The sequence below is a fragment of the Chiloscyllium punctatum genome, chromosome 1, assembly GCF_047496795.1.
Source record: "Chiloscyllium punctatum isolate Juve2018m chromosome 1, sChiPun1.3, whole genome shotgun sequence".
In the NCBI taxonomy this organism is placed as follows: Eukaryota; Metazoa; Chordata; class Chondrichthyes; order Orectolobiformes; family Hemiscylliidae; genus Chiloscyllium; species Chiloscyllium punctatum.
The window spans coordinates 15,551,075-15,573,589 of record NC_092739.1 but is presented as its reverse complement, the minus strand read 5'-3'; the positions used below and the strand labels follow the sequence as shown (position 1 = coordinate 15,573,589).

The 22,515-nt window shown below is 40.9% G+C and overlaps 1 protein-coding gene across 3 annotated transcripts in view; it reads right to left on the bottom strand.

The window, feature by feature from the left end:
* The window catches only part of naf1 (nuclear assembly factor 1 homolog (S. cerevisiae)), a 258,554-nt gene that overhangs the window by 194,014 nt on the left and 42,025 nt on the right, over positions 1 to 22,515 (bottom strand). For all 3 annotated transcript variants that reach the window (XM_072572957.1, XM_072572784.1, XM_072572871.1), the window contains exon 3: positions 14,781 to 14,922. In XM_072572957.1, coding sequence (XP_072429058.1) covers positions 14,781 to 14,922 — 142 coding nt within the window. The remainder of the gene's footprint in view (positions 1 to 14,780; positions 14,923 to 22,515) is intronic.

The window sequence follows — 22,515 nt, the reverse complement described above, 5'->3', positions numbered from 1 at the left end:
TCAGAATAGTTAGGTGGTAGTTTCTGGTGCGATGAATTGAAGGGAATTTGGTTTTTTTTGTAGCTAAGAGATAACTGATCAATTTTCCATATTGTTGGGCAGCCAGCAGAGCTTTAGCTGCACTGGAACAGTTTGACCAGGAACTTAACTCTGGAATGCGGGTCTTCTGAACTACAGCTGGTCAATCAGTAATCAAAGCTTTTACAAACCCACTCAGCCATTTCTTGATATCATGTGAAGTTAAACTAACCAAATTGCTGAGTACTGGGATGGTTTGGGGAATCTCAGCAAAAGGCTAAGATAGATTATTATGCAGCATTCCTGAACAGAAGGATGATCACAAATACTTTAGCCTTATGTTATGAATTTGAAGGCATATCCTGTACCTTTGACAGTGAAAGCTATTTTGCACTAAGACCTTGCAGGCACTTGTCAGGTGACTGACTAGCAATCTCAGTGTATGGGAAAATGGAAAATGTGAGCCATTTAGCTGTGAAACAAATATTTGAGTTTGGTTGCTGTTTTGACAACCATTCGAATTTAGCCAAATCAGTTTAAATTATGCCCAGGATACTAAAACCCAAACTAGTTTGTATGTATTGTTTTTGCCAACCTCGAACCAATGAGATGATTCGAATCATGGGGTATAAAGAAGCAGACATTTTGGAAAGTTAGAGAGAGAGACAAACTGCCATCGCCAGAGTAACTGCCAGCAAGACACACTATCATTAGTACCTTTTTCATATGAAACATCTTTGTAGTAAAAGACCGAAGGCAACCCAGGGAGATCTACAGCCAGAAGACGACAGACACGGACGACAACAGCCACTGTGTGGTTTTGAAATTAAGTTAATGTAGTTTTAAATGGGTTTTTATCAGAATAGCATATTGTTATTGAGTGGAAGAGAGATAAACAGTTAAGGGAAAGGAGGCTTAGAGTTGTAAGTAGTAATTGTTTAATGTTCATTTGGAGTGTTAAAGAATAAATTGATATTTTTCGTTAACAAATAGAATTTGAGTGTTCTCAGTTACTGATACTTCACAGGGCGAGGTGAACTTTCCTGCGTGTTTGGTTTAATTAGCAGAAAGATTCACTGCACTGTTGTAACAGTGGTCTTTTGCACTGATTTGCATGGGTACCACATCACTGGAGGGTGAGAATTTTGAGGAAGGTGAAGAGGGTGTGGGCCTACTTTCTCCAAACATTTATTGAACTGTTCACCACAATTCACAATTAATATGTCAAGAATTCAGAGCATTAATGTTTTATTCATTCATGGGCATTATTAGCTAAGCTAGCAGTTATTGCTCATTCTTAATCGTCCTTGATGAATTGGTGGCAACTGCTGCAGTCCTTAGGGTGTAGGTTAAGGAGGGAGCTCCAGAATGTTGGACCAGAAACACAAAGGAGTGACCATAAACTTTCAACTCACAATGGTGCAAGTTTGCAGGCAATGGTTTTTCCATTTATCTGCTCCCTGTTTTTCTGGGCGGAGAGGTCACAGATTTGGAAGGTGCTGTCTAGTAGAGACTTGGATGAGTTGTTGCAGTGCATCCTATAGATGGGGCACACTGATGCCAATGTGTACTAGTAGTGGAGGGACTGAATGTTGAAGGTGACAAATGGAGAGCTAATCAATCAGGTTGCTTTGTCCTGACTGTGCTGAGCTTCTTCTGTGTTATTAGAGCTAAACTCACCCAGGCAAGTGGACAGTATCCTGTCACACTACTGAGTTGTGCTTTCTCAACGGTGGACATGTTTTGGAGAAGTCCAGAAGTTATTCACTGTATATTTCCAAGCCTCTGACCTGCTCTTGTAACTATCCAAATGGTTGGTCCACTTTAGATTCTGGTCAATGGTAACCACCAGAATGCTAATAATGTGAAACTGAACAATACCATCCAATATCAAGGAATGATAGTTGATTTCTCTCTTGTTGGAAATGATTATTGCCAGGTCAGTTGCAGTGCACTTGTATAGTGCAAAAGTTACTTGCACTTATCAGCCCTAGCCTAAATGTTGTGCGGGTCTTGCTGCTTTTGAACATGGGCTGCTTTAGTTGTCAAGTAGTCAAAAATAGTCTTAAACATTGTTCATCACTGACTGCACATTCACACCTCTGACAGTTTAATGGAGTAAAAGTCATTGATAAAGCAACTGAAGATGGGTGAGCTAAGGATCCTACTTTGCAGAAATCAGGTAGGTAATAATTGGGAGAAGGTTTATTTGCCCATGTTAAAACTCTGACTTGCTAGACCATTTCAGAGCACATTTAAGAGTTAACCACATTGCTACGGCTCTGAAGTCACAAATTGATCAAATCAGATGAGGATGGCAGATTTTCTGCCCTGAACCAGATGGGATTTCACCACAGTTGACCGTGGTTAATGATCACCATTAAAGCTAGCTTTTAATTCCAGATTTATTTACTGAATTCAAATTTCACTGTCTGTCATAATGGAACTTGAATCCCCATCCCCACAGCAATAAAAGTGAAATTCAAAATACATACAAAGAATGGGAGAAACTCAGCACATTTGTGGAGACAGAAACAGAGTTACTGTTTCAAGTTTGTATGGCTCTTCTTCAGCACGCAACAAGAATCTCTAGATTATTCATCCAGTGACAATTCAACTACACCACTGCATCCATTGGCTGTAGAGTTCTTATGATATGCCTATAGTATGCATGTTGCAGTTCATCAGATTAGAATCTCTATATCTGAGAGATGCTTGGTGCTGCTCTGGATTCAGTCATCATCGTTCTTTGAACCAAGACTGATCACCAGATTTTTTGATTCGCACTGTAAATATGCCGTAGTATTATTTAATTGCCCTAGCCTTTTAGTTGAAAATTACAGAAAATTCTAAAATGATAAAAAGTAAAAAAAGAGGTCATCACAACATATTTCAGGACACAGACAAGTTTGCGAAATGACATATGAAATTTAGCACAAAGTGTGAAGTAATTCATTTCAGCAGGAAAAAGAAAAAGGGCCAATATAGCTGTACAGTGCAATTTTATCATGGATCCTGGAACATTACAGACTGGACGGTGTAAATAATACTTTCGGAAGTTTGTGCATATCTAATCAAGACGGTAGTTTAAAAGAGGCAGATGAGATTCTTGACTCTACAAACAGAATACAAAACCAAGGAAGTTAGCTAAACCTTTACAATACAGATGGTTAGCCCCACCTAGAGTATTATGACCAATGTCTAGCCAAAATTTTAAAACATTGCCAAGACCTTTGAGAAGTTACAGTAGAGATGTATTAGAAGCGAGCAAAGGACAAAAGATTTCAATTACAATGAAGTGACAACTGAGTATAGAGTTATTTTCCTGACAGCAGTAAGGCTTGAGATGCAGATTGTGTTTACAATTACGAATTGTTTTGACTAAGGAGAAACTGTTTCCAAGTAACTAAGATTGAAAGAGATCGCAAACATAACCAAAGGCAACAAAGGGAAACAAAAATCTATAAACTAAGCTGCAATCTGAAATACACTTTCTGATTTCAAAACGGTGATGACCCCTTGTTCTGGACCATTCAGCGAAGGGAAACAACATCAAAGGTTGCTGAAGGGTAAAGAGCAATGAAGGATATTGAAAACAATTAAGTCCACAAATAAAATAGGAAACTAAATATAATAGGTCTACATCTGACGTTATGCAGCAAACATCATAAAATGATCATATAATAATGATTAAAATAAAGTGTCTGATGTTAAGAGTAAATAGATATTAATAAAAGTGTCCAGCTATTTAAATGTTTACATATCTCTTGCAGTTGAACAGATGTGTTGACAACCATATAATCACATTCTTCCTCCCTTTGTGTCAAGAAAGAATCCAACTTTTGTAACTTGCAATGAAGTTAATTAATCGAGCAACCTCAATTTTTAAAAGACAAAGTTTTAGATACAGGATTACTCAACTTCTATCACACACAATAAAATACTTATATTTCAGAAAAGAAAACTATGCAACGCAAACACATTGACCACACTGGATATTGCCCCGTTTGACATTATTTCACTTGAACACTTACTTTTAGAGCTCATTCCAGTTTTACATAATGCTTTGTTCATCATCCTGCTTCAGGGCACAAAATTTGGAGCAAACATACTGAGGTTTGGATTAGACTCCCAATTTATGTAGTTCTGAAGCACTTTCCCTTCAGAAGCAACCAGTTTTGTTTGGGCAGGGAAAGAAATACAATTATTGATGGGATTTTTGTAACACATACAGCAGTTTCCTCTTTACTACCATGAACCCATAGAGAAAGCAGCAGTTACCATCCTAAACAGTATTTTCCCAAAGGCAAGATCCAAAATATCTTTGGAGTGGTATCTTGGGGATTCGGAATAACTCCAAATTTGAGAGATTGATTTATTTATTTTAACTTCTTGAGCAACAACACTAGTGCTTAAATTGATTACATAATCTGAAACTGGTACCCTGCACATAAATGTAACACACAAATGTTTGGCTAAGACAACATCAAATGTTCATTCAGTGGGTGAATAAGACTGACTGGAATTGATGATTAGGACTATACTGAATCAAATTTAGGAAAGAGATAAATTGCGTGAATTTATAACCATTCATTTATGCAGTATTTCTCTCACAATCAATAATTTATTTCATTATGCAAGGACTCACACCCATGAATGCGCAGTACAATATTTCAACTTGTACACTAATGTATATCATAAAGGTAAAAACCAAAAATGACAGAGCTTATTTTATAAAAATTGTTTTCAGACATTGATTTACAATCAATTTACAATCAATGCTACAGCTCTTTGCATTTTTGTAACTTTCTTACTTCACTATTTAAGGTTACAGTACTGACAAATATAGAGAAGCAGCCAACAGTTTATTATATTTAAATCGACTTCTTCCTTAAAGACCAATCCGCTCATAACTTTAAGAACCAATTGTGGGCTACACAGTCAACATCAGCATGTTTCATACTCAGCAGAGATCACATCTTGTGGTTTACTCATCTGCTAATTAAGCTGCTCAAAACATCCTCAAATCAGAAATATAATAAACATTTTAAATAACTCCAACAAAAGATGCTTTTGTTGTCACCTTTCTTCCACCAAAACCATCCATGTGGAGGTCACTATGTTATACTCACTTAGAAGTGCAAAACTTGAATAATGCTGAAAGTCAAAAATGTTTTGACAAAGATTGATGTTTTGTACTCAGAAGGGTTAGTGCACAACAAAGCCCAAAGTAAAAAGAAACAATGATTGTACTGTATGAGGGGAGAGAGTGCTGATTGGTTGGCTAGTGAAGGCTTTGCCACAGAAAATATACCAGTTAAATGTGACTGACAGTTAATTGGTAAGAACATGGAACAGTACAGCACAGTACAAGCCCTTTGGCCCTCAACGTTGTGCCAATGTTTTATCCTACTGCTAAGATAAAACTAATCTACATTCCATTAATTTTATTATCATCCATGTGTCTATCCAAGAGTCGTTTAAATGTCACTATGTATCCGACTCTCCCGTCACTGCTGGCAGTGCATTCCATGCACCCACTACTGTGTGTGTAAAGAGCTGACTTCTGATATCTCCCTTAAACCTTCCTCCAATTACCTTAAAATTATGCCCCCTCATGATAACCATTTCCGCCCTGGGAAAACGTCTCTGGCTGTCCACCCTGAATATGCCTCTCATCATCTTGTACACCTCTATCAAGTCACCCCTCATCCTTCTTCACTCAATGAGAAAAGCTATAGCTGCATCAACTTTTTTTTCATAAAACCCTCCTGTCGAGGCAGCATCCTGGTAAATCTCCTCTGCACCCTCTCTAAAGCTTCCACATCCTTCCTATAATGAGGTGACCAGAACTGAACACAATATTCCAAGCGTGCTCTAACCAGGGCATTGTGGAACTGCAGCATAGCCTCACAGCTCTTCAACTCAATCCCCCCGCTAATGAAAGCCAACACACCATACACCTTCTTAACAATCTATCAACTCAGGTGGCAACTTTTTGAGGGATCTATGGACATGGACCCCAAGATCCCTCTGTTCATCGACAATGCCAAGAATCCTGTCTTTAACTCTGTAATCTGTATTCAAATTCGACCTTCCAAAATGATTCATTTCACACGTTTCCAGGTTGAACTCCACCTGCCACTTCTCAGCCCAGCTCTGCATCCTGTCAATGTCCCATTGCAACCTACAACAGCCCTCCACACTATGCACAACTTCAACCTTCGTATCTTTGGCAAATTTACTCACCCACCCTTCTGCTTCCACATACAAGCCTTAATTTATTTTTTAAAAACCAGTTGGGTTGAGTCTGACAGATTTATTTTGCAGGTCAATGCTGTAACCACAGAAAGGCTGTCATTGATATGTTTGAGTTGAAGCAACATCTGTAAGTATACCTGTTCCTTCTGTCCACACAGAAAGGGATATTGTCTATTAATATGTCACTGCCAACAGTCTGGCATGCTTCCATGTATTGGAAAAGAACAATTCTAAACTGGTCCATCAACATCATTCTTTGCACACTCAGGATGCACATTCAAGGAATTGTTAAGGATAGTCAGCATGGTTTTGAGGCAAGGGAAATTGTCTCTCTCAAATTTGATTGAGATTTTTTTGAGAGTACAACCAAGAAGATTGATGAGGGCAGCACAGTAGACATTAATCACTTGGACTTTAGAAATGCCTTTGACAGGGTTCTGCATGGTAGACTAATGGGCAAAGTCAGATCTCATGGGATTCAGGGTGAGCTTGCCAGCTGGAAACAAAATTGGCTTAATGACAGGAGTCAGAGAGTAACACTGGAGGGTTGTTTCTCGGACTGAAAGGCTGTGACCAGTGATGTTCTACAGGGATCGGTGCTGACCCACTTTTCTTTGTCATTTATATAAATGATTTGGATGAGAATATACAAGTCATAGTTAGTAAGTTTGCGAATGACACCAAAATTGGTGAGGGAGGCTATTTAAGATTTCAAAGAGATTTTGATTAATTAGGTCAATAGACTGAAGAGTGGCAGATGGTGTTTAATTTAGATCAATGTGAGGTATTGCATTTTGGTAAAACAAACTAGGGCAGATCTTACACAATTAGAAGTAGGGCCTTGGTTGGTTCTGTAGAACAGAGAGACCTAGGGGTTCAGTTACATTATTCTTTGAAGTTTGCGTCACATATAGTTAGGGCGGTTAAGGTGATATTTATCACACTTGACTTCATTGCTCAGTCCATTGAGTATAGAAGTTAGGAAATAATGTTGAGACTGTACAAACATTGGATATACTGTGTCTAGTTCTGGTCACCCTGTTATGGGAAGGATGTTATTAAACTGTAGAAGGTTCAGAAGAGATTTACGAGGATGTTGCAAAGTACGGAAGGTTTGAGTTATATGGAGGAGCTGGAACTTTTTTTTTCTCCCACTGCAGCATAGAAAGTTGAGGGGTGACATGAAGCCAACCACATTCCTTGCTAAAATGAATAAACCACAGACTGAAATAAGCTAAAATCAAACAGTGATAGCTGCATTATCTGCCCATAGGACAAGAAATGTTATTATGTGCTGGGAACGCAAGTGAGAGAGTGACTTCCTTTATGATTCCCAGCATTGCTGGGGCAGTGCAATTGAAGGTAGCCCCTCTCCGTTCTTGTGCAGTGAGGCAAAACTAGTCTATGTAGGCACAACAGCCGTAGCCAACATGAGGAAGGGCGTGCACGTTGGTTAAAGATGATTTCACAACTGAATGTCAGCAACTTAGGCAAGAGTCTTGAAGGAAGAAGCAAACATGACAAAAGATATAAATTCCAATATACTTCTCCTCATGCCAAAATGGAAAATGTTTAGAAACTCTCATCTGGAGGTTGAGAGAGATGATCTCGAACAAATTCTCTTATCTTCCTGCTCCTAGACTTAAGAGAATTGTAATGAGATATTATGGTAAAAGGCCTGTTAGGAAATTTGAAGAAGTTATGAGGAGGACATCGGGGAAGAAAATGTTGATTTCCACCAAAAATGATATAGTAATAAACAGTAACCGATTGAAAGTTGTGATGTGTTTGCAGAGCGGCTTCGTGGCTGCTACTAAAGATCTGGACAAATTCAGAAGTCACACGACAACAGGTTAGAGTCCAACAGGTTTATTTGAAATCACAAGCCTTTGGAACCCAGCCCTTTCATCAGGTGCACCTGATGAAGGGGCTGCACTCCAAAAGCTTGTAAGATTTACAAATAAACGTGTTAGAATATAACCTGTTGTCATATGACTTCTGACGTTGTCCACCCCAGTCCAACACTAGCACCTCCACATCATGACCAAAGATCTGGTCAGTGGAGCGAAACCAAATTGGGGGCAGATATAGTGACACCTGAATTCAAGAATCTCTTCCTGAAAGGTCTCCAATTCCCAATATTTAGCATATTGGAAGTGTACAATAGTAAACCAGTCAACTAGGATGAGTTGATCCATTATGCCAACATAGTCTGGGAGTTAAAAATAACCTAAGAATTCAGGAAAGGCTTCACATAGCAGCTGTCAACGGTCACTCGCCCAGCCAAAAAACTGGAACACTTCAGAACGCTGTGCAAAAAAAGGGGTGTCTAAACTGTTGTTCCCACTGCAATCAGTTTTGTCACTATGCCCACAATCATCGCAGTAAACAGGGATGAGAAATAGCCTTGCAAAGCATGTTCTGCTTCTGACTTCGTACCCCTACTGCACATACGAATCCTGATTCAGTTGAACAGTATTTAAACAAACTAGACAGCTCTTATGGCACAGTATTAGTGCCCCTACCTACAAGTAGAGATCTGGGCTCACACCCACCTGTCCCAGAGGTGTTACAATATGCCCAAATGGTTGACTAAAATATATCTAAACAGACTGGAGGCAACGGCAAGCAATCAGATAAGAGGCCTCAGAAAGTCGCAGCAGTGCTGTTCCGAAGCCCCAGGTGAACAAGCCAGAGTCTGATATACGCCTGGAGGCTTCCCAGTGAGAAATGACTTTGTCTCTGTGATATGATGGTTCTGGGAGACCAGCGATAGTAACCATCAGCAATTAATGCTCAGTGACTCCCCTGCTACCATCATCCAGAACACCTGCCCAGGCCCCATGAAAGGCTCACCAGAAATCAAGTCTTTGCTAAAACAGGACATTGTTCACAAACCTCAAAAGATTCAAAATGATTTGAGGGAAATGTTTTAAATTTTGGAAAAAAATGTATTTAGAAACGATATGAGTCGATGCTTGTATCCAAATTGCTGTGAAGAGAGAATTACGTTTTGTCAAAAAAGGTTCCACATGCTCTAAAGCATACACAGTAGCAGTTTGGCAGACATCTACTTTCAATATACATGCCTTTATTCTAGTTTCCATAAGAAAAGCCAAGTTGCAAACAAGTGATAAAAAGGAAGAAAAAACGAAAACAAAGTACAACATGTCATTACATGGTGACTTGGACACTGCCTCCTCTCAAACCAACAGAGTTAATTCTTTTGGCTGACAGCTCTTTAAGATTTTAATATATGTGCTCCATGATCTGCATTCTGGAAAGGTAAATCAAAGCAGGACTTAAACAATTAATGCGAAGGTACTGGGGAATGTTGATGAACAAATATACCTTGGAGTGCAGGTTCATGGCTCCTTGAAAGTGGAGTCGCACATAGATAGGATAGTGAAGGCGGCATTTGGTATGCTTTCCTTTATTGGTCAGAGTATTGAGTATAGGAGTTGGGAGGTCATGTTGTGGCTGTACAAGACATTAGGCGACTTCTGGAATATTTTGTGCAATTCTGGACTCCCTCCAATTGGAAGGATGTTGTGAAACTTGCAAGGGTTCAGGTCTACAAGAATGTTGCCAGGGTTGGAGGGTTTGAGCTACAGGGAGAGGCTGAACAGGCTGGGACTGTTTTCCCTGGAGCATCGGAGGCTGACAGGTGACTTATAGAGGTTTATGAAATCATGAGGGGTGTGGATAGGATAAATAGATAAAGTCTTTTGCAAGGTGTGGGGGTGTCCAACATTAGAAAGAATTAAAGGTGAGAGGGGAACATATAAAAAGGTACCTAAGGGGCAACATTTTCACACAGAGGGTGGTATGTGTATGGAATGAGCTGCCAGAGGAAGTGGTGGAGGCTGGCGCAATTACAACATTTAAAAAGGCATCTGGATGGGTATATGAATAGGAAGGGTTTGGAGGGATATGGGCCGGGTGCTGCCAAATGGGAGTAGATTAGATTAGATTAGAATACCTGATCGGCATGGACAAATTGGACCAAAGGGTCTGTTTCTGCTCCTGTATCTCTCTATTGACTCTATGAGATAGCTGTGTCTTTCACTACCCTGGTTTCTGTAAGTAACTCCAAATGTTTATAGCGTCTAAATTAGAGTGGTGCTGGAAAAGCACAGCAGATCAGGCAACAGAGGAGCAGGAAAAATCGATGTTTCGGGCAAATGCCCTTCAATCAGCAATAATGAAGGACTTTTGCCTGAAATGTCGATTTTCCTGCTATTCAGATGCTGCCTGACCTGCTGTGCTTTTCCAGCACACACTAATCTAGACTTTGATCCCCAGCACTGCAGTCCTCACTTTTGCCTAGTCCAAATGTTATTATCCAGGAGAGTTAGCAGCAGACCAGGATGAAACACTTCTTGACATCTTTACCACATTTTCTGACCTATGTACCTCCTGAAGTGTCAATCTTCAAAGTTCTGCTGAAAAATCAAGTGTTTTCTGGCTGCTTTTTACACAGATCTCTGTGCCAAGTGTAAGCCACTCCCTCCCACCCTATCCTTGTAACACCATACTTACTGTAGCAAATTCACCTAATCTGCACATCACTGGACACGATGGAGCAATTTAGCATTGCCAATCTACCTAATCTGCACATCTTTGGACACTATGGGGCAAATTAGCACGACCAATCTACCTAACCTGCACACCTTTGGACTGAGAGGGGAAACCAAAGCACACGGGAAACCCACTCAGACAGCAGGGGAATGTACACACTCTGAACAGTCACCTAAGTCTGGAATCAAACCTGGTGTTGTAAGGCAGCAGTGCGTACCATCATGCTGCCATGTTTACGATGGCCATCATTTTTGATCCCACAAAGTGCCCAGTCTACCTTACATTAACATTCCATGGTAATCTATCATAAAGATTTAAGCAAAAGATGATGCTATCTGCTTCACCCTGCTACATGCAGTAGCAGTACAAGTGGCGTTCATGTGAATATGTTGCTGCATCATGCCGACAAGACCTTCTGCCCATCATGCAAATGAGAAATGGGGTATATGAATTTCAGAGTTGGTGATCCTAGATAATATATTCTGCACATTACATCAAACAATACATCCTTTCAGCTCCTCACATTACGCAAGATGCATTCTGTACGTAACTACCCTGCGCTTGCAAAATTCAAAAACTGTCCAACATTGGTTGTTAACCTCCACTTGGACAACATTTGCTGAAAATTTCTGAGCATGCTAAGAATTACTCTGCCAAAGAATCTACGGTTGTCAATCAGACTTGTAGGGTAGCACATTTCCACATAATGGAAGCTATATTAATAAAAGGGGTCCTTCTCTTTACAAACAGAAGGAATAGTTAAACACAGCGTTGCTTCAACTTAATAGAGGGGTCAGCCATTCACAGGTTAACTTCTCATGGCAATGTTCTAACCAGATACCAAGCCGCCAAATTAAAAAAAAATCAAAGATTGACAGTTAACTGTCATTTTATTATTATGTGGTACATCCCTCGTGGCAACACCTCGACCAATCACAGTCCATTGTCAACTAATTAGCACTTTCGCCGAGTGTAAATGTTTTCCCTTTACTTTGGGATTTCTTGCGAACTGTTGGATGAACGCAAATTGAAAAGTTTTGTCAAAATTGGTCATTTCTTCAGCAATCTACCGCATCTTGAAGATACTCAAGACGTTTTTTTTTTAAAACTGTTCACAGAAATTCTTTAAGTTTGCAGCCATTGAAGATGTATTAACAGCAGAAATCAACATCTACAAATGGTGCTTCCCTTATTTATAGAACATTAGGCTGAACTGGGTCATAAAAATTATATACAGAGGAACCTCCATTATCCAAGTATCAATTATCCGAATGTCAGATTATCCGAAGGGGATCCGAAGGTCCCAATAGAAACATTACGTCAAAGAGCTGCGTCAACCCTGATCGCGTCTTTTGTTTATGGGTGCAATGATGAAAAACAAACTGTGCTCACTGAAATGCTGCTTTGGACAGTCCTGGACAGTCTAGGTACCATTGCCAAATGACTGACCATCTGCCTTCTCTCTCTCTCCCCTGCCCCTCAACACTTTCCCTAGAATTCTACATAGGGGTGTACCCTAAACCCCGCCCACCTTCCCACACAGACTCCAACACAGGCCTGTACAGGGCAGAGGTGGAACCTGTCAAAATGTTGTGTGCGCGCGCGCACACTATTTGGAGACTTAACCCACAAAGGCAGCAGCAGCAGTTTGCTGTGGGATGGGAGTGGACGGGGTTGGGGGCGGGGTGCAGGGTGGGAGCGGATGGGGTTGAGGGCAGCCAGGGGGCTGGGTCTTGTGCGCAGTGTGATGCTGCCTAGTCTCCTGAACGGGGAGCAGACTTCACAGAAAACTCCGAGCCCTAGAGGAAATCAATTAACCGAACGAAATAGTGCTGTCCATCTCTCTCAGATAATCAATGATCCTCTGTATATGACAATGTCCATATCAATAAATCTATAAGCGATAAGCTTTCCCCTGTACCATGTCATGCCATAAGTAAAAGTTTCCAGCAAATTCTTAATTTCTAATCAGGACACAGAAGAATCATACACAAAGTGGCTCGTTTTGCAACAGAAGAAAAATTACTGAATCTCCACACTGATGTTGCATAATTTCATTTACTGTGACATTTCTAAATCACGTTTATGAGTTTTTAAACACATTGAAAACCAAATACCATTGCCACGTACATTTTACGTATTATCATATCAGCTCTACCATGAGCTCACTTCAATCGTCAACCAACACGTTATTATACAGAAACCAAAAGATAACTTTATTCCAAATCTCAGAGCTGCAATCACGAGTGCAAGTTAATTCAAGTATGCAAAGTACTAATGTGCTAATTTACTCAGCTTTCAGGCAGAGGATGGGATTGCGCAAGTAAAATCTAGTAAGCACTTCACCTCAATTGGAAAATACATAGAAAGAAAAGTTCTTCCACAGAGAAGAAAATATAAATATACATATCAAACAGTGCTACTTTGCATCGGTTATAACTTGCCTTCTGAAATAAGCAATAGTGAGAACACAGGTGACAAAACAATTTATACCTCTAACATTTAGTAACATTTCCTCATCCATCACAGCCAATTCATGACTCATATCATTGCAGTTGCCCTTATTAAGATTCAGGACCTAAATCTCAGAATTAACTACCTCATTCTCAACCTTGACGAAGAATTCGATAATATTATGGTCGCTTATCCCCAAGGGGTGTCTCAACGACATCACCAATTATTCATCATCGCTTAATACCCAAGCTGAAATGGCCTGTTTTCTAGTTGGTTTCTCAAATGTACCGATTAGGAATACATCCCAGAAATAGTCCAGGAATCATTCATCTTTGGTATCATGGCTAACTAGATGCCCCCAATCTATACACAAATTAAAGTCACCATAATTACGGGTGCTTCGTTACTGCAAGCATCTCCGATTTCCTATTTGATGCCATTTTAGCCACTACATAGACTATATATCACCCTCATAATTTTTTTTTGCCTCTGGTATTTCTCAACTGTACCCAAACACATTATGGAGGAAAGACATTATCTTAGACACTGTTTTTATCTCTTTAGCGAGTAATGCAACTCACCACATTTTCCTTTTTGTCTGTCCTTCTTAAATAATGAATCTTAAGCTCCCATCCCTGGTCACCCCGTTCCTGAAGAAGGGCTCATGCCCGAAATGTCGATTCTCCTGCTCCTTGGGTGCTGTCTGACTTGCTGCGCTTTTCCAGCAACACATTTTCAACTCTGATCTCCAGCATCTGCAATCCTCACTTTCTCCACCCTATGGCCATGCCTCCTTAATCCCAAATATATCTTGTGTACATCTGTATGCACAATTAATTCATCCACTTAATTTTGAATGCTCCATTCATCCAGACACAAAGACTTAAGACTTGTCATTTTAATATTCCTTGCCCCATTCCCACTTTTTTTTTAAATCACCCCCACTGTGGCCTTGTTTGATTCTGACTTTTGATTCCTATGCCTATCACTTCTCTTGTTCCTTTTCTATCTTTTGCTCTGGTCTTTAATTCGCCTTCATCTGACTGCTAGCTTAGATTCTCACCTACTGCCAATTTAAACTCTCCACAACTATTCAACCACATACTATCCTTAGAGCATCAGGCCTGGGTAATACCCAGGTTTAATCCATCCAGTTTATACTGGTCTAACCTCCTCAGTAACCCCTCCCAATTAACAACATACTCATACAGTCAAGACTGATGTAAATTGACCTATGCAAAGTACTTAACAACATATATTGCCTGTTAGTTGAGAACACAGGCCAAAGATAGCTCAGCAAGAGAAGAGAATAATTGTTTTGAGTGTATGACTATCAATTACTACCGTTGAAAATCCTTGGGAATCTAAGGCAATAAAACAATAGGGAGCAACTTGAAATCATCAAGATTTTTTTCTAATCACCACTGAACTCCACAAAGTCAATGAAATTCGAAGCCAGGACCCACCTCCAATAGCAGTTCATCCTTTGTTTTGACTGGTTGGGGTTTTTTCTTTCCTCCTTGCTCCTGATCATCATCTTCACCATCTGACAATACAAACACAGACAGTGAAGATGATGATGACGATGACGACGTAGAATCGGAGTCACTGAAACAAAATACAAATTAATCATATTAAAAAGTAATCAAGTCCTCATGTAATGGAGGCCAATATACTATTTGTCATAACTCCTCAAGCACTGCAGATTTGCTTTCAATGACCGGTGTACACCGACACTGCCTTCCTTTTTATATTCAATATTTTCAAATCTATCACTATTTAGTCAATTATCTGCCATTCTGCTTGTCCAACCAAAGGGCACAGTTTCACATTTATCTTCATTTTCCTGCATCTGCCACATACTTGTAACTTACAAAACTAGTTGAAAGCATGCTGTCAAACAAATTAGGAAGTGTTACACATGACTCCCTTATCAAATCACTGACATACACTGAATAGCTGGTACCCAAGCTATAGATTCCCAAAGAGATTACTGGGGATTTTTTTTCCCCCAAAACCTTTCTGAAAATCAAAACACACCATATCTAGTGATTCCTCTTATCTATTCTACACATTATATCCAGTAAAGAACTCCAGTAGGTTTATCAGACAATTTCCATTTTACAATCCTATGTTGACTTTGAGTAATACTGATGTCATTTAAATGTCCTGTTATAACATCCTTCCTAATAGATTCCAGCATTTTTACTACTGCTGATGTTAAATATGTAATTATTCTGTGTAATTCCTGGCTCTCTCCCTCCCTCCATCCTATTTTTAAAAGAAACAGCAGGATGACATTTGCAACTCTCGAATATGAACAAAGAACACAGAAAATTTACAGCCCAGTAACAGACCCTTCGGCCCTCCAAGCCTGAGCCAATCCAAATCCACTGTCTAAACCTGTCGCCCAATTCCTAAGCACCTGTATCCCTCTGCTCTCCACCTACTCATGCATCTGTCCAAATGCATCTTAAATGAATCTACCGTGCCTGCCTCTACCACCTCTGCTGGCAACACGTTCCAAACGTCCACCACCCTCTGTGTGAAATACTTGCCGCGTGTATCCCTTAAACTTTCCATCTCTCACCTTGAAAGGGTGACCTTTCGTTATTGAATCCTTCACCCTGGGAAAAAGCTTGTTTCTATCTACCCTGTCTCTACCCTTCATGATTTTGTAAACCTCAATCAGTTCCCCCGTCAAACTCCCTTTTTTCTGGCACTATTTCAGATGCTACAAAAATTTGGAAGATAACAACCAACATATCCAATATTTCCATGTCCTTCACTACCTTGGCATGCAGATTATCATTCCCGGATTTGTCAGCGGTAAGTCCCATTACTTTCTCTTACACTATTTTTCTTTACAAATACTAATTTGCTTCAATATCTCCTAGCCATGACCCTTGCACCCCTCACACTTTTGGGGGTTGTTTTTGTTAACAGAGCAAAAAGGTAGCTGCTAATTGCTGTCATTTCCTTATTCTCCATTGTGTTTCAGACAGTGATGGCACTACAATTGGCTTAACAAATGTTTTTTTAAAAACGTACATGCAGAAGCATTTTAACATTGCTTGCAAATTTGCTCTCATAAGCTTACTTGCTTCCCAAATCAATCAATCTCTTGTTGCACCTCTGCTAAACTCTAAATTGCTTCAAGTCCTCGCGCTTGCTCCTATTTCTAGCAACTTTACATGAGTCCTCATGTTGTAATACTATCCTTAATTTTGTTTGTTAAACACGATTGGGCTATGTTGGAAAGAAGATTAAAGAGCAGCATTTCATTTAACTGGACAGAGAGTTTGCAGAACTCAGATATGGGAGTTTCTGGGGATCCTGGTAAATGAATCACTAAGTTAGCATGCAGATACAGTAAATCATTAATGAGGAAAATAGGAGTTGGACTTATTGCAACTTCAACATTGACTCTGAAGCCCATGAACTTAGCAGCAGACCAAACATGGGCAAGGATTGCCAACAGAGTAACAACCCCAGAGATGACGAATCAATTATCTTCCACGTTGAAGGTCACTTGCAGGAGGCACAGGGTGACAATTTGATTGTACTCCGAGTGGAGGACTTCAAAAGTCCACCAAGAATAGCTTGGCTGCACCACAACCGATGTGTTAGGTTCTCTCCCAGAGATGCAATTTGCACACACCAACTTCTGCGAACAGTTAAAGTTTATTAAAGCCAGTACAAACCAGGTGACGACCCCCCCCACCACCCCTCTCAGGTCTGCGAGATCGAGTCAAAGAGGCCCCGAACAAAGAAAACACATCCCCTTTGTACAGGTCAGTTGGAAATGCTCACAGATACTCTGGCCACTCCCTCACAGTCACATGTCACTCAAGAAAACTCCCCCAGCCACTCCCTCAGTCACATGTTACCCCAAGTACAATGGTAAGATGAGATCATCCTCAGAGATAATATAAATGTAAATGCCCTAATCTCGGGGAATCATTATATAGATGTTTTCCTGACTCAGTGATTCCCCAAGACAATGTGGGTGTGATATGGCCTAGCTTCAGGGGATGGCTATGAAAGCATATCTGAAAGCAAGAGATCGAATGACAGTTTAATTTGATTATAGTAGGGTAGTAGCAGCAAATGACTTTCTAAATGTAGAGGGAGTCATCTGCATTCCTGCATGAATGTCATCCTTACCCACTTCCAGAATGTGGAGTCAATGCCATTTAAACTTTTAATATTACATTAACGTTCAGAGAGCTAGTCCAAATTAATCTTTTAACATTATAGATGGAGCTAACAGAGCCCTAAAAGAGCATAGCTGCTAGACTCTGTCTGTGGCAGTTGGCAAAAGAACAAAAAGGAGAAAAACTTACTCCATCCCCAATCTACCCATTGCAAACATATCCATTCATAAATGGAACCAGTAGGAGTTAACAGATAGTTCTGACAGATATACAGCCATGTCTTCACACTGAGCACAATTGCCATCAAGTTGTGTTGTACTACTACCATGCTAAATGGGATAGACTTCAAGCAAACCAGTAACTCAAAACTGGGCATTCTTGTGGGTCATCAGCACCAGAATGATCTTCAAGAGCCTGGACTGTCACAGCCTAGACAGACATCACTATCATTTAACTGAACCAGTGTTGATGGTAAAGTAAAAGAGGGCATTCAGAAACATCACCAGGCTTACTTAAAAATGAGTTGTCAATCTGTTGAAGCTACAAAATAGGCTTATGTTCATGCTTAGCAGAAAGGTAGCAACCAATAGACCGGGCCAAGCAATCACACAATCAATAGCTTCACAATCCTGTCACATCCAGTCATGTGTTGTACTGGTCAATTAAGACCTAATAGGAAGTGGAAGCTTCACAAATCTCGCCATCCTTAATCACCGAGTTGGTGGATAGCACAGCACATCAATGCAAAAGACAAGGGTGGAATATTTCCATTCTTCTTCAGCCATGAGAGCCAAGTGGATTCATCTCAATTCAGAGATCCTCAACATGATAGATGCTCATCTATCATCTAATTTGATATCAGAGAATAGCTGAAGACACTGAGTGTTGAGTGGACTACATGGCTTGGCACATCGACCTTGATACCACTGAAGCCAGGCACTAACTCACAGACACCTCCTCCTACTGTCCCCTCAATCATGACCTCAGCTCCCATCACCAAACCATCATCTCCAAGACCATCCACAATCTCATCACCTTAGGGGATCTCCCACCTACAGCCTCCAACCTCAGACAGAGAACCCTGCACCGCTCAGTTCTACCTCCTACCCAAAATTCACAAACCTGACTGCCCCAGTCGACCCACTGTCGCCACCTGCTCCTGCCCCACTGAACGTATCTCCTCATATCTTGAGCTGTCCTGTCCCTCTTGGTCCAGGAACTCACCACGTACATTTGTGACACCACCCATACCCTCCACCTCCTCTATGACATTCGTTTTCCTGGCTGCCAATGCCTCATTTTGACCATGGACACCCAGGCCTTGTACACATCCAACTGCCATGGCGAAGACCTCCAAACCCTATGTTTTTTCCTCTTCCACCAACGCAACCAGTACCATTCCACCAACACACTCATTCGATTGGCAGTCCTCACCCTCAACAACTTCTCCTTTGAATCCTCCCACTTCCTTCAGACCAAAAGATTAGCCATGGGTACCTGCATAGGCCCCAGCTTTGCCTGCCTCTTTGTTGGATATGTGGAAAAATCCATCTTCCGCAGTTATAGTGGCACCATTCCCCATCTTTTCCTCTACTACATTGATGATAGTATCAGTGCCACCTCGTGGTCCCACGAGGTGGTTGAACAGTTCATCAACTTCACCAACACATTCGACCCGGATCTCAACTTCACCTAGACCATCTCCAACATCTCCCTCCCCTTCCTGGACCTCTTAGTCTCCATCTCCAGCAACCAACTCAACATGGGCATCTATTTCAAACCCACCGACTCCCATAACTACCTTGACTACACCTCTTCCCACTAAACTCCCATCCCACCCCCCATCTATCCTCCTCCCCATCTCACCTCAGATCCAACCCTCCAACTTGAACTGTTCTACCTGTTCATCTTCTTTCCCACCTATCCGCTCCACCCTCTCCTCCAACATATCACCATCACCCCCTACCTGTGTCTACCTCCTGCCTTCCCAGCTACATTCCCCACACACCCCTCCCCAGCCCCACTCCCACACTCCTAATTATCTCTCAGCCCCCACTTCCCCCTCGTCCCACATTCCTGATGAAGGGCTTATGCTGCTGCTCGGATGCTGCCTAACCCAGTGTGTTCTTCCAGCGCCACACTTTTCAACTGTGATCTCCAACATCTGCCAGTCCTCACTTTCTCCTACAAGCCCCTTAACAACATTTTGGCAATAGTACTGAAGGAAGTGATCTGGAACAAGCTGCATGCTGAGTCAAGTTGTTCCAGTAAAGCCTATTGGCAAAGGATGATTGCTGTTTCATAAAATAAGTTTATTTTGATAACACACATTCCCGGGAGGAAGAAAACATTATAAAAAGCCTAATAAAAAAAGTGACCAGCATTCAAGGAAGAGTGTTCCAAAGAGATGAAACCTTTTGTGAGAAATAAAATCTCTTTCTCTAGCTTAAAATGAGTGACCCGTTATTTTGAAAGTGACTACCTCAAGATTCTCCACAGGCAGAACCATCCATTCCATATAAGCCCTGTCAAGACCTCTTCCAGGATCCTACATGTTTCAATCAAGTTGTTTTATGGTCTTGTAAACTCCAGTGTTTAGAGAGGAGAATGCCCTTCCTGGACCTCTACTCATTCCGGCATTCATCGCATAAACTCCCTCTGAACCACTTCCAATGCACATACTAAGACGACCACACTGCGCACACTTCAAGTATGGCCCACACTTCACTACCCCCGTCAGCCTCTGTCTGAAAATAGTCAATTACACTGCCATCATCATTCTCTGCAGAAGATCATTCGACAGATTCTTAACTCTCCAAGGAAGGAAAAAAAAATCCTCATTTCTATTTTAAATGGGAGACTCCCTATTTTTAAACTATGTCCCCTGGTTCTCGTCTCTCTCACAAGAGGGAAACATGGTTTCTGCATCCACATGTCAAGTTCACTCAGTGCTTTATGTTCCAAACAAGTCACTCATCATTCTTCTAAACTAAGTGCAGTTCTAGTCACCGCTCCATAAGAAGAATGTTGTGCAGAGGAGGTTCACTCGGCTATTGTCTGGGATTAGCTTTGAAAACAAAAAGAGGCTGGATAAGTTTGGGTAGTTTGCTTAAAGCAAAGAAGGCGGACAGGGGACTTAATTGAGGTATACATGATGAGAAACAGACAACGTGGATAGGGAACATCTGCTTATCCTCGTTGAAAGCTTAATAGCAACAGGGTGTAAATTTTAAAAGATGAAAGGCAAGAGACTTAGAGGGGTTTCGAGGAAACCATATTCACCTAGTGGATAGTGGGAATCTGGCCGGGGGAGGGGGGGGGGGAAGGGGAGGAGGAGGAGGAGCGGTGGTGAGGCAGGAAACTTGACAACATTTAAAAGTACTTGAATGAGCACTTGAAATTTCATAACATTCGAGGCTGTGGGCCAAGTGATGGAAAGTGGGACCAGTGTAGATTGGGAGCATTTTTTTGTTGGTGCAGACTTGATGGGCTGAAGGGTTTTTCTGTACTATACAATTTGATAATCTGTTCTCATAGGATAACTAGCTCATTTTAGGAACCAATGAATGAACGAACTTTCTCTGAACTGCTTCAAATGCAATTATGTCTGTTCTCACATAAGCAACCAAAACTGTACACAGCAATCCTAGGGATGATTTTAATCTACACAGTTTTTCATTTTCATTTGCTCATAGGTTGTCAACTTTGCTGGCTAGACCAACATTTATTGCACATAAATTGCCATATTGTCCTGTAGAACATAAGAATATCAGAACAGTAGGCCATTCATCCCATTGAGCCTGTCCTACCATTCATAATGATCATGGTTGATCATTACCTTTTACCCAGCCCCTCCCATAACCCTGTAAACCATAGAATAGAATCCATCCAGTGTGGAAACAGGCCTTTCGGCCCAACTTGATCAGGAATCTATCCATTTCAACCTTGAACATACTCAAAGACTTCAGCTCTTACAGCCTTCAGAATTCCAAAGGTTCCCAACCCTCTGAGTAAACAGAATTTCTCATTTTGGATCAAAATGGCATCTCCCAATTTTAAATTGTGTTTCCTAATTCTAGATTTCCAAATGACAAGAAACATTTTACCAGCATCTACCCTGTGTATTTCTTTACACATTTTGTAGGTTTCAAGTGAGACACCACTCATTCATCAAAAGTCCAGTTTGCCCAATCACTCTGCAATGTAAAGTCCTGCAAGTGCAGTGAGACTGTGGCACTCCATTTATAGTAACAGCATGCTTCCTGAAGAAAGAATACTTATACAATTAAAAGTAAGGCCTCACGTAGCATTGTGGAACGGAGACATAGGGGTTCAGGTACATATTCCTTTGAAGTTTACATTACGAAGTAAGCGCAGATAAGGCGACGTTTAGCACTCTTGTCTCCATTGCTCAGTCCTTTTTGTATAGGTGTATAACATCATGTCGAGATTGCACAGGACATTTGTAAAGTGCACTCTGGAGTACTGTGTCTAATTCTGTTCACCCTGTTATAGGAAGGATATTATAAAGTAGAACAGGGTTCAGAAAAAAATTCTCAGGATGTTGCCAGGAATGGAGGGTTTGAGTTATAAGGAGAGGTTGAATAGGCTTGCACTTTGTTCAGCTGGAGCAGAGGAGGTTGAGAGGTGACCTTAAAGAGGTTTATAAGATCATGAGGGGTATAGATAAGGTGAATTTCCCTAGGTTTGGAGATTTCAAAACTAGGGGGAATATTTTTAAAGGTGAGAGCAAAAGGAGGGGCAGTTAAAAAAAAAGTGGTTTGTGTATGAAATGAACTTCCAGAGGAAGTGGTGTACGCAGGTACAGCTACAACATGAGGACAACATTTGGATAAGTAGATGAATAAGAAACATTTGGAAGGATATGGACCAAGCATAGGCAGGTGGCGCTGGTTTAGTTTGGGATTACTAGATTAGATTACTTACAGTGTGGACACAGGCCCTTCGGCCCAATAAGTCCACACCGACCCGCTAAAGCACACCCACCCAGACCCATTCCCCTAGATTTACCCCTGCACCTAAC